Source organism: Lissotriton helveticus, chromosome 3_1, assembly GCF_964261635.1.
Source record: "Lissotriton helveticus chromosome 3_1, aLisHel1.1, whole genome shotgun sequence".
Classification (NCBI taxonomy): domain Eukaryota; kingdom Metazoa; phylum Chordata; class Amphibia; order Caudata; family Salamandridae; genus Lissotriton; species Lissotriton helveticus.
The window spans coordinates 1,203,833,087-1,203,844,986 of record NC_136061.1 but is presented as its reverse complement, the minus strand read 5'-3'; the positions used below and the strand labels follow the sequence as shown (position 1 = coordinate 1,203,844,986).

The following is an 11,900-nucleotide window of genomic DNA, read 5'->3' as shown; positions in this document are numbered from 1 at the left end:
AATTAAGCAGAGTACTCTCACCCAGTCAAGAGATCAGGGCTAGATCCAACACCGTTTTTTAGCTCATTGCACCATCCCAGTTTCAGAACCTGGCTGTATGCAAATTAGTCTGTCCCTGGCCCAGTGCATCATGGGAACAGGGCAGACCAGACTACAAAAGCCAATTCTTACACTGGGAAGGAAACAAGCTTCCGGGGACCGGTTTCTGCCATTTCAGGCGTCTTCGGCCCGGCTTGCTTGAATCCTGATGGTGCAATGAGGTAGTGAGATAAATAACGGTGATGGATCAAGCCCTGATCTTTGGACTGGGTAAGAGTGGTCTGCTTAATTCAGACACTCTGTTCATCACCACCCCCTTTTCTGTATCGTTTTTGGCCACTATAGGTGTGGCAGGGTATACTCAGACATGAGTCCCTTTCTCACTGCTCCATCAGGATTCAAGCAAGCCGGGCCGAAGAGGCTGAAATGCCAGAAACCGGTCCCCGGTAGCTTGTCTCCTTTCTGGTGAAGAATTGGCTTGGTAGTTTGGTCTGCCCTGTTCCATGATGCACTGGGCCAGGGACAGACTAATTTGCATATAGCCAGGTTCTGAGCTGGGATGGGGTAGTGAGATAAATAACGGTGATGGATCAAGCCCTGATCTTTGGACTGGGTAAGAGTGGTCTGCTTAATTCAGACACTCTGTTCATCACCACCCCCTTTTCTGTATCGTTTTTGGCCACTATAGGTGTGGCAGGGTATACTCAGACATGAGTCCCTTTCTCACTGCTCCATCAGGATTCAAGCAAGCCGGGCCGAAGAGGCTGAAATGCCAGAAACCGGTCCCCGGTAGCTTGTCTCCTTTCTGGTGAAGAATTGGCTTGGTAGTTTGGTCTGCCCTGTTCCATGATGCACTGGGCCAGGGACAGACTAATTTGCATATAGCCAGGTTCTGAGCTGGGATGGGGTAGTGAGATAAATAACGGTGATGGATCAAGCCCTGATCTTTGGACTGGGTAAGAGTGGTCTGCTTAATTCAGACACTCTGTTCATCACCACCCCCTTTTCTGTATCGTTTTTGGCCACTATAGGTGTGGCAGGGTATACTCAGACATGAGTCCCTTTCTCACTGCTCCATCAGGATTCAAGCAAGCCGGGCCGAAGAGGCTGAAATGCCAGAAACCGGTCCCCGGTAGCTTGTCTCCTTTCTGGTGAAGAATTGGCTTGGTAGTTTGGTCTGCCCTGTTCCATGATGCACTGGGCCAGGGACAGACTAATTTGCATATAGCCAGGTTCTGAGCTGGGATGGGGTAGTGAGATAAATAACGGTGATGGATCAAGCCCTGATCTTTGGACTGGGTAAGAGTGGTCTGCTTAATTCAGACACTCTGTTCATCACCACCCCCTTTTCTGTATCGTTTTTGGCCACTATAGGTGTGGCAGGGTATACTCAGACATGAGTCCCTTTCTCACTGCTCCATCAGGATTCAAGCAAGCCGGGCCGAAGAGGCTGAAATGCCAGAAACCGGTCCCCGGTAGCTTGTCTCCTTTCTGGTGAAGAATTGGCTTGGTAGTTTGGTCTGCCCTGTTCCATGATGCACTGGGCCAGGGACAGACTAATTTGCATATAGCCAGGTTCTGAGCTGGGATGGGGTAGTGAGATAAATAACGGTGATGGATCAAGCCCTGATCTTTGGACTGGGTAAGAGTGGTCTGCTTAATTCAGACACTCTGTTCATCACCACCCCCTTTTCTGTATCGTTTTTGGCCACTATAGGTGTGGCAGGGTATACTCAGACATGAGTTCCTTTCTCACTGCTCCATCAGGATTCAAGCAAGCCGGGCCGAAGAGGCTGAAATGCCAGAAACCGGTCCCCGGTAGCTTGTCTCCTTTCTGGTGAAGAATTGGCTTGGTAGTTTGGTCTGCCCTGTTCCATGATGCACTGGGCCAGGGACAGACTAATTTGCATATAGCCAGGTTCTGAGCTGGGATGGGGTAGTGAGATAAATAACGGTGATGGATCAAGCCCTGATCTTTGGACTGGGTAAGAGTGGTCTGCTTAATTCAGACACTCTGTTCATCACCACCCCCTTTTCTGTATCGTTTTTGGCCACTATAGGTGTGGCAGGGTATACTCAGACATGAGTCCCTTTCTCACTGCTCCATCAGGATTCAAGCAAGCCGGGCCGAAGAGGCTGAAATGCCAGAAACCGGTCCCCGGTAGCTTGTCTCCTTTCTGGTGAAGAATTGGCTTGGTAGTTTGGTCTGCCCTGTTCCATGATGCACTGGGCCAGGGACAGACTAATTTGCATATAGCCAGGTTCTGAGCTGGGATGGGGTAGTGAGATAAATAACGGTGATGGATCAAGCCCTGATCTTTGGACTGGGTAAGAGTGGTCTGCTTAATTCAGACACTCTGTTCATCACCACCCCCTTTTCTGTATCGTTTTTGGCCACTATAGGTGTGGCAGGGTATACTCAGACATGAGTCCCTTTCTCACTGCTCCATCAGGATTCAAGCAAGCCGGGCCGAAGAGGCTGAAATGCCAGAAACCGGTCCCCGGTAGCTTGTCTCCTTTCTGGTGAAGAATTGGCTTGGTAGTTTGGTCTGCCCTGTTCCATGATGCACTGGGCCAGGGACAGACTAATTTGCATATAGCCAGGTTCTGAGCTGGGATGGGGTAGTGAGATAAATAACGGTGATGGATCAAGCCCTGATCTTTGGACTGGGTAAGAGTGGTCTGCTTAATTCAGACACTCTGTTCATCACCACCCCCTTTTCTGTATCGTTTTTGGCCACTATAGGTGTGGCAGGGTATACTCAGACATGAGTCCCTTTCTCACTGCTCCATCAGGATTCAAGCAAGCCGGGCCGAAGAGGCTGAAATGCCAGAAACCGGTCCCCGGTAGCTTGTCTCCTTTCTGGTGAAGAATTGGCTTGGTAGTTTGGTCTGCCCTGTTCCATGATGCACTGGGCCAGGGACAGACTAATTTGCATATAGCCAGGTTCTGAGCTGGGATGGGGTAGTGAGATAAATAACGGTGATGGATCAAGCCCTGATCTTTGGACTGGGTAAGAGTGGTCTGCTTAATTCAGACACTCTGTTCATCACCACCCCCTTTTCTGTATCGTTTTTGGCCACTATAGGTGTGGCAGGGTATACTCAGACATGAGTCCCTTTCTCACTGCTCCATCAGGATTCAAGCAAGCCGGGCCGAAGAGGCTGAAATGCCAGAAACCGGTCCCCGGTAGCTTGTCTCCTTTCTGGTGAAGAATTGGCTTGGTAGTTTGGTCTGCCCTGTTCCATGATGCACTGGGCCAGGGACAGACTAATTTGCATATAGCCAGGTTCTGAGCTGGGATGGGGTAGTGAGATAAATAACGGTGATGGATCAAGCCCTGATCTTTGGACTGGGTAAGAGTGGTCTGCTTAATTCAGACACTCTGTTCATCACCACCCCCTTTTCTGTATCATGAACGATATATATGGCATGATTTCAACAACATGAAGATCACAAGAGCAATTTTGATGGAAATAAACAAAAAGATTAAAGAAGATTGATGATGTGTTAAGGATGATTTGCTAAAGAGCAAAAGGATTTATCTTTATGGAGTTTAATTATTGAGCACAGATTGTGAACACTTTAAGACCTGGAGTTTGGTTGTAAACTTTACATACGTTGAGAAAAAACTGCACCTTCGGGGCATGTGAGAAGTGCATCCCTCAAAGAACAGTTTCTGTTTATTTTTGTACAGCCTTGCAAATGCCACACTAGGCCACAAATTTGTCCTGGCTCCCAGCATAAAAGGATGTTTTAAGCAGGCGCCTGGTAGCAAAGATGACGTCCACCAAAAGCTGCAAATCAAATGCAGTCAACTGCTGCCACTTAATCTCCATGCATGCAGGAGTAGATTGCGCAGATTTGGGTGGAGGACCTTGTCTTGCTGCTGAGACAGAAGATCCTCGCAAAAGGGCTGTCTGCTGGGAGTACAGATACTTTGGGCAGGAGAGGCAGAAAGGGGTGCAGGAGCCCTGTGTTCCTTTCCAGCTGGGATGCATTCTCTATTGAATGTTTGACACTGCTCATTCTCAACTGTGGCAAACATTATCTAGCCAGGATCCTCACCACTGTTGGAAGCTGCCTTGCAAGACCTCAAGATGTAGACATCATCGTTGATCTGCAAGATACCACCTACTCAGGACCCTGCAAGGTGGTTGACCATCCGGAAAAAGCCCAAATGTCCCCACTATACCCCACAGGTGAAGATCCTCTTGACACAGGACCCTACTCTGCTTGTTACACTACCACATGGCAATGGTGTTGCCTGTGAGAACCTGCATCAGCCTCCCCCTTATGGTCCACAGGAACATTTTCAGAGCCAGATGATGGCCGCACCTCCATCAGACTAATGTGGAGCTCATCCTCCACAAGAGACATGAGTCCCCTGATTATCACCTCCCTCAGATGACCTCCCCAGCCTAGCAGAGACGTGTCCAATACCACCATCAATTCTGGGTGGGGGAGAGAGGGGTCAGTCGCTGCACCAGCTGCGTTCAAGCAGCGAACACTGCATGTCTTGAGAAATGGATGATATCAGTCCTATTACCTTGATATGGGGCTCAATGAAACTTCAAGTCCCATTGCATAGCTCACATGTCCGGACATAGCGGATGAGGATGGAGGAAGCTAAGAAGCCTCATAGATGCTCTCACTGTTATCCAGGATTGCGCTTGAAGCGCTAGGATTATAGCCAAAATGTCCTGGATTTGTTGGGGTGGAAGGAAAGCCTTGAACTCCTCTGTGTTTAGGATTGCTCCAGTCAATGGAAGCCTATGCGAAGGAGTAAGGTGGTATTTCAGCTCATTGACAGAGAACTCTAATTATGGTAAGATGTTTGCCATCATCCAGAGGTGGTCCAAGAATGACTGTGCCAAACCAGCTTTCAACAGCCAATCGGCAAAGAATGGTAATACAGGTATCCCTAACCTTTGAAGATAAGCCGCGACCACCACTATCACTTTCATTAACACCCAAGGGGAGCTGGTGAGGCCAAAAGGGAGCATGGTAAAGTGCTCATAGCCAACCTTAAACCACAAATAACTGTGGGATTGCAGGACTAGTATATTAAACTACAAGTCTTGCAGTTGCAAATACACCATCCAGTCACCTGGATTCAGAATAGCCAGTATCTGGTGCAGAGTAAGCATTTTGATTGCATCCTTCCATAGGAAGGCATTCAGAGGCCAGAGGGATTTGAAAAGGCCTAAGGCCCTGTCCTCCTTCGGAGCCAGTGAATAGAAAGAATGACAACCCTCTACCCTTTACGAGTTAAAAACTCTTTCGAAGGCACCTTCAGAGAGCAACTGCCATACCTCCTGTTACGGAATTAACAGGTACTCATCTCAAATCTGCTCTGGTGTGAGAGGAATAGTGGGTAGGCAGTGTTTAATTTGAGACTGTGGTTTCCAGTGCTTGAACGCCAGTTAAGAATACATTCATTTTGGTAGGCACAGGAAGATTAAGTGATTTGCCCAGAATCACAGGATGTTGAGCTGACATCGAGACTCGAACCTGGTTCCCAGGCTCAGAGGGAGACAGCTATGGCAACTGTGCCCCATCCTCTCCCCACTTGTAGGTTTTCATGGGTCTGTGTTGGACAGTTGGACTTTGAGCAGATTTGAGATGAGTACCTGTTTTTCTTTTCTTTTTTTTTTTACAAATTAACCCCTATGGATAGGGCAGAAAAAGAGGGCAGAGCATAGCCATTCCAAACAATTTGCAAGACTGATCTGTCTGCCGTGATGGATCCCCTACCTGGAAGAAAATGTGATTGGGGAGGAACTCTAAGCCAACAGGCAGTGGCCACAGACATTTGGAGGATGACAAGAAAAAGGCTTCACCCAAGTATCTATAAGAGTATCAGTGAGTGCATCATTAAAAGAAAGCAAGGGCTCAGGGCTAGATGGCACTGTCTATAAGATCTCTATTAGGACATTTATTTTGGTCTCAAAAGAGGGTAAGCTGTGGCCAAGTTGTGAGTAGGCGAGATGTCAAAGTATAAGGCATCATCAGTATGGTGAGGGGGCAGCAAGCCACCCCAATCATCATCATTAACATCATGGGGTGCCATCTGCTCTGGCATAGGATCAGAAACAAAAAGATAATAGAGCCTCTACTGATTGGGGCGACACAGCAGAGAATCTGGGTTAGAGTCAGGGTGCATGATGAGAAAGATGGGAAGGAAGCTCTGGATAACAGTAGGAAGGCGCGGCAAGAAAGAACTGACATCAGAGCACAAGCGTGGTACTTATAGGAGACTCTGCTCCGTCACTTCCAGAGCAGCAAGGAACTATCATGGAGCCATATGGCGTCACCTAGCAGCGAGCGGAAGCAATGCTATAATAAGTTTCCAGATCCAGTCTGGTACCTGGAGAGGAATCTGTGGTTCTGAATATCCACCAAAAATGACTGAAAGCAGGTGCCAGGCCTGAGGATGGGCACAACATTATAGTGTGTTGAAAAGAACAACAGTGTCACTGGCAAATGTATATACAAGTACTGGCTGTTAAGTAGAACCACTGCCGTGATTGGGCCACCAACGCTGGAGCGCTAATGCCCATTACAACAGAACCAGTTGAAAACGACAAATTTACATAAGAGGGCTGATGCAAACATATCTACTTAACCCCTTCAGTGCTAATGACAAGGGTAACTCGTCATGGAGTTTCCATTGATTTCAATGGAAATTGCATGCGGAGCCATAAAACACCTTAGCATCCAAGTGGTTAAAGTGGTGATGTGGGTGCTCCTAACAGCTTTGTCAATACACACTGTTTACAGCCATTGGTGCTCACCCGCTATTGAGTACCAAATGGGACAACACAAAGAGACTAAAGGATGAATCCTGAGACATGGGGACAGTGGCAGTTATGAGAAGAATGACCAATCCCCTAGACAGGTTTTAGCTAGGGGGAAATAGGTCAGGGGAAACAATGTCCCTTACAGAGGGACTGCTAAAGTGACGATGTAGAGGGTTGTATATTCACGTCGCTTAGACCCACTACAACAACCCTTCAGCCTGGTACCTGACAAGGACATTCACAATTATCCTCCATGCCTCAAACGCTCCGGAGTTTTTTGGTACTAGAATTGGGCAACTCTGTCCGATGCACATATTACCACTGTTTGCAGATATTACCATTGTACAAACAACATGTTGATGGAGGCGACAGGTACACATTAGATGGGTTGCATATGCTACATTACATTACTATATATCACTTATTATTATAATACTCCATGTCTATTGATGAACTTACTACCAGAATGGTGTCCTGTGCCAGAATTAAAGTCCAAAATACTGAAAAAAACACACATGCCAACCGGCTTATGGAAAGAAATACTGGAATGTACTCTTTTAGTAAGTCATAAGTGCTGTGTTGCAATTCAGGAGTGGTTTCAAAACTAACATATTCAAAATGTTCCTGTCATTGGGCACTACAGCCATTCTCTCTCTGGCCTCACACGTGTATTATAAACACTCCCAATTAAAAAAACATACATATATTATTATTATGTTTCATCAGTGCAAAACTAGAGTGTGTGAGTACTATAGACAAAGGTCAAAAGTCAAAAGCCATAATGCCATTGGGAATCCTGCAAGAAGCCAAGGAGCCAACCAGAAGCCATAACGAGCGGATCAACACTGCAGAGCCGCTCGCAGATCAAAACGAGCACATCAAAACTTTTTACCATCCACGACAATTTACCAAAGGAGGCATATATCAGTGCAGAGGAAAGTACAGCAGAGCGGGGACATTGGAAAAGGAATGGAACACTCCTTACCTGTGGACATGAAGAAGGGAATTCGGAATTTTCCACTGAGGACCCTAGCGCGCAGGTTTTGGAGCGTGCTGCCATCGAAAGGAAGGGCACCGCAAACCAAGACATACAAGACCACTCCCAAGCTCTGTGAAACAAACAGAATAAGAATGGGGATGTCAAAGGGTAAGGAGAGACCGATCGGACAGAGTAACTTGTCTAGAGAGAGCCCTCCCCAAAATCAATGGAACTCTATTTATTCCACCAAACGTGCGCTGCTGATGTAAAAAAAACCACAAAAGATGACTGCTACGCTCAACTCCTCAGACTATTCCACTGAAACCACAATGTGGCTTTAAATGGTCCAGTGCCGCTTCTGCCCGAGACACTGGCTCTCTTCGCGAAGTACTTGGTGCTACTGTAACTGGCATGCATCGGCTTCTACCCACCATGTTAGCTTTCAGACTAGTCTACAAACCATGATTCTGCTGTAACTGGACCTGGCCTACTTTTGCATGAGACATGCTCTCAGATGAATCCACAGTCCTGCGGCAACGGGCCACCAGTCTAAGACATTGATTCATAGGCAATCCTACACAAGCTTTTGCAGTGCTGGAACTGTATGGCAGATGTTTATTACGAGATACTGTCTCAGTGCATGCAACCATCAGTCTGCACTGCTGTGGTAACTCGCCAGCCAGTGGTTCCTGTCAGAGATATCAGCCCTAATACTATTCTATCATGCAGTTAGCGGTACTGGAATGAATTCAAGCAGGACCTACTCTCCCAAAGCGCAGACAATGCTCTCAGCCAATACGTTCTCACTCACATAACAGGAACCACCCACAAAAACTCGTTAGGACTGGAAATGGTGCCTCGAGAGTTCAAAAACTTCAAAACACATTCCAAATCTTGACATTGAGATCCCCTTTGGACCTGACCACAATACACTGGATGTGAAATTGTCACCGAGAAAAGACAATGGCAGCAGCTGACCCGGGTATGGTGGGGGAATGTCAACAAGGAAGGCTCCTACAGAACAATAATTATGAAAGTTGTTACAAGAGACTTCTTTCATCTCTGTTTGGTTCCTCTTTAGTCCCGAACTGTGAAAAGAAGTTATCAGGCTGAAGCTCGTGAGAGAAAGCAGTAGCTTAGGCTACTTAAGACACTACGTAAAAGTGACGGCCACACTCCACTTGGAGGTTTCATCCAAACAGTAATATTCTTGGAATCCTTGTTGATGATGACACCGTGCTGCTTTACAGAGCTCAGTTATAGGAAGGGGCTTCTACAAACAAACAGAAGGAGCCTTTGCTCTGGTGAAGTGGTCTAAATCCACCAAATGTGGCACCTGCACATTTGCGAAATAGTCATTCTAATTAAAGACCCAAACTGTCAAGGAGTAGCTCTACGAATGAACATAGACTTTTAGAATTCAGTAAGGTGAAAGTTCTATCTTCATTTCTCACCATACATTGCGATTTCAGAACATTAAAAGCCTTACGATGCTCTGGAATCACCAAACTCAAGCCGTCCTGAGTAAACAGAAGTGAGGTATTCTCTTTGAGAAAACACTACACAAACAAATGTTTGCCTACGCTTATGGTATCAAGGGAAGGCCAGCAGCTGCTCTGTTTAAGCCTGTCTCCAAAGAACTGGATTTGCTATACTGGTTGCATTTACATGGACTACTCAACGAAAAGCCTCAGACATGGGTGGTGATAAAATAGTTGGCAGGCACAATAAGGCCGAACTGAGTTATTCAGACTTTAAGACAATGTCTGATAGCTCAGCTGTTAATGCTTTTAACACATCTGCAATAAGAGCATCCAGCTATGAGCTGCTAACCTGAACTGAAAAATGTTATGCAAACCCTGGAACCATAATTTTAAACAGTTTACTCTGACATCACTAAATGCATATCCCCTTTACCTCTGATGTGCTTCTCAACACCTTGCCTAATAAACATTCTCAGTGATACATTCACCTGGGACCTCAGGGGAAATGCATGGTGTTTGATAAAAACAGAATGCCCATTACATACCCAAATATCCACCTTTGGCCCATCATACTCCTTCCCTTCGAAGAGTTCAGGGGCAGCGTACGGGGGACTCCCACACCACGTCTTCAGCAGCTGCCCTGGGCTGAAGAGATTACTGAAGCCAAAGTCTGAAACGAGAAAAACACCTAGTAAACATGTGTACACACAATGTGTCAAGACTCAGGCTTAACATTCGCTGCCTTAGCTGCACCCTTCACAATAGGGTACCTTCTGCTGAAAATGCTAACTCTGAAACCCAGGGATCCATGCATGAAAAGTGGTATGTTGGAGCAGTAGTGGTGTATAAAAGTCCCACATTCGAATAACTACACAACATTACAATGAAAGAGACATTTTCAAACATAAGTAAGAGGTAGTGAGTGATGGAACTGTCCTTAATCATTCTGATTTATGAACTGGATCTAATTTTGATCCTGATTTTAATGCCATAATCGTTATTTGTTATGAGTGTTTACCTAGTAAAGCATATCCAAAATGACTGCTTGATTGATTGGCATCCGGGTACAGGGTGATTCCACCAAGAATACCATGCAATTGTTTGCCTTTATCACTATCATCATAATGGTATAGTCACAGTTTCTTTACATTAAATCAGTCTATTTGTGACTTAGTGTACGCTCTAGGACAAAATAAGGGTGTCTACATTGCAATAAAAATTACTCTTCGTTTGCAGCCTACATCTCTGCTTCATGCATGAAATTCATGGAACATTTGAGCGGAAACTGATTAGAGTTGCCTGAAATGCTGCACACAGTGTACTCTCTCTTCTTCTCTACTCCAGAAGTAAACCAACTGGTCAGGATGATGCGGAACCACTTACTGTACTGTGTTTGTACTCCTGCCCGACCATTATTAGGCCAGCCTTCCATTCGTCCTGCGATTCTATGCTCCTTGCTACCTCCTACTTTGCATCGCAGAAAAGAAAACGTTAGAGAGTCGAAGTCCCAGGACCTATGGGGCACCGCCTGATCCTACCAACCAGCACGCAAGCAGGAAGGGTTCCTCCAAAACGGAACCAGTGTAGGGCATGTTCAATAGAACAACTGCATGAGCACTGCTTTCTAGACTCCAACAAGTAATGTTTACCTCCCTGACATCTTTGAACAATACAGGAAGGTAATCAATGGAAGGAGACCTGCCTGCTTCCTGTTCACTTAAGGAAATGGGCACAGAGTCTACATTTCTAGGCATGAAATTGTTTCTGAGCCGGAATATAATAGATTACATTGGAAAGTCACTTTAAGATGTATGTTGGAACCCACAGCACAAAGAGGTGCATTTATGCACCTTCCCGGCACATATTAATGCAAAGCTGCTTTTTCTGATAGTCTCTTTTTTGATTATTTTTTTTGCAAACCAAGAATAATGATACAAGAAAAACAAACAACTGAATCTCATTACCTGTTTATTCTGGCATCAACACATATTGGTACCTCTCAGTCAAAGCAGTCTAGACCGTAAGTGTGGCTTTAGTAAAGCCCCTTAACCACTGTGGTAGATGCAGTACATATTTTATTTTGCAAATCTTCGTTTTAGCAGTGAAAATCTGATCTATTTTCAATGAGGTAATCTCATTTCATTTAACTAGTTAGTGCAGTTCAGTTTTCACTGAACTAATACCCTTACATCATGACATTTCGCTTTCGTTAAAGCGCTTCACAGAAGCTGTACCATGCTAAGCTGTGATGACTTTAAATTCTGCAGACCACTTCAAATGGTTAAAGGCCCAAAGCCACTGTTTCTAGCTAAGGAGCAACCAAAGTGCAGACCACTGGCCCCGAAGTCCGCAACTTTAAATGAGTTCAACACAGGGGCCATTCAGAGCTAGGGAAAAGCTATTTGTCAAGGGCACAGAGTTACTTGCCTGGAGTGGCAGGGAGACACTTGCAGATGTGCACAAGCCTATTTGGGAAGCAAAAGAGGCCAAAACATCACCATGTACAGTCCATGGGGCTCGGGGAGGAGCTTTGCGGGAAAAGTGAGGCGACCATCTTTAATAGCTATATATATATTGTTGGTAAGAGAGGGCTA

At 45.8% G+C, this 11,900-nt stretch overlaps 1 protein-coding gene across 3 annotated transcripts in view; it reads right to left on the bottom strand.

The window, feature by feature from the left end:
* The window catches only part of SIK3 (SIK family kinase 3), a 739,490-nt gene that overhangs the window by 295,640 nt on the left and 431,950 nt on the right, over positions 1–11,900 (bottom strand). For all 3 annotated transcript variants that reach the window (XM_078681850.1, XM_078681849.1, XM_078681848.1), the window contains exons 5-6: positions 9,852–9,976; positions 7,829–7,952 (exon numbers count right to left, since the gene is read on the bottom strand). In XM_078681850.1, coding sequence (XP_078537976.1) covers positions 7,829–7,952; positions 9,852–9,976 — 249 coding nt within the window. The remainder of the gene's footprint in view (positions 1–7,828; positions 7,953–9,851; positions 9,977–11,900) is intronic.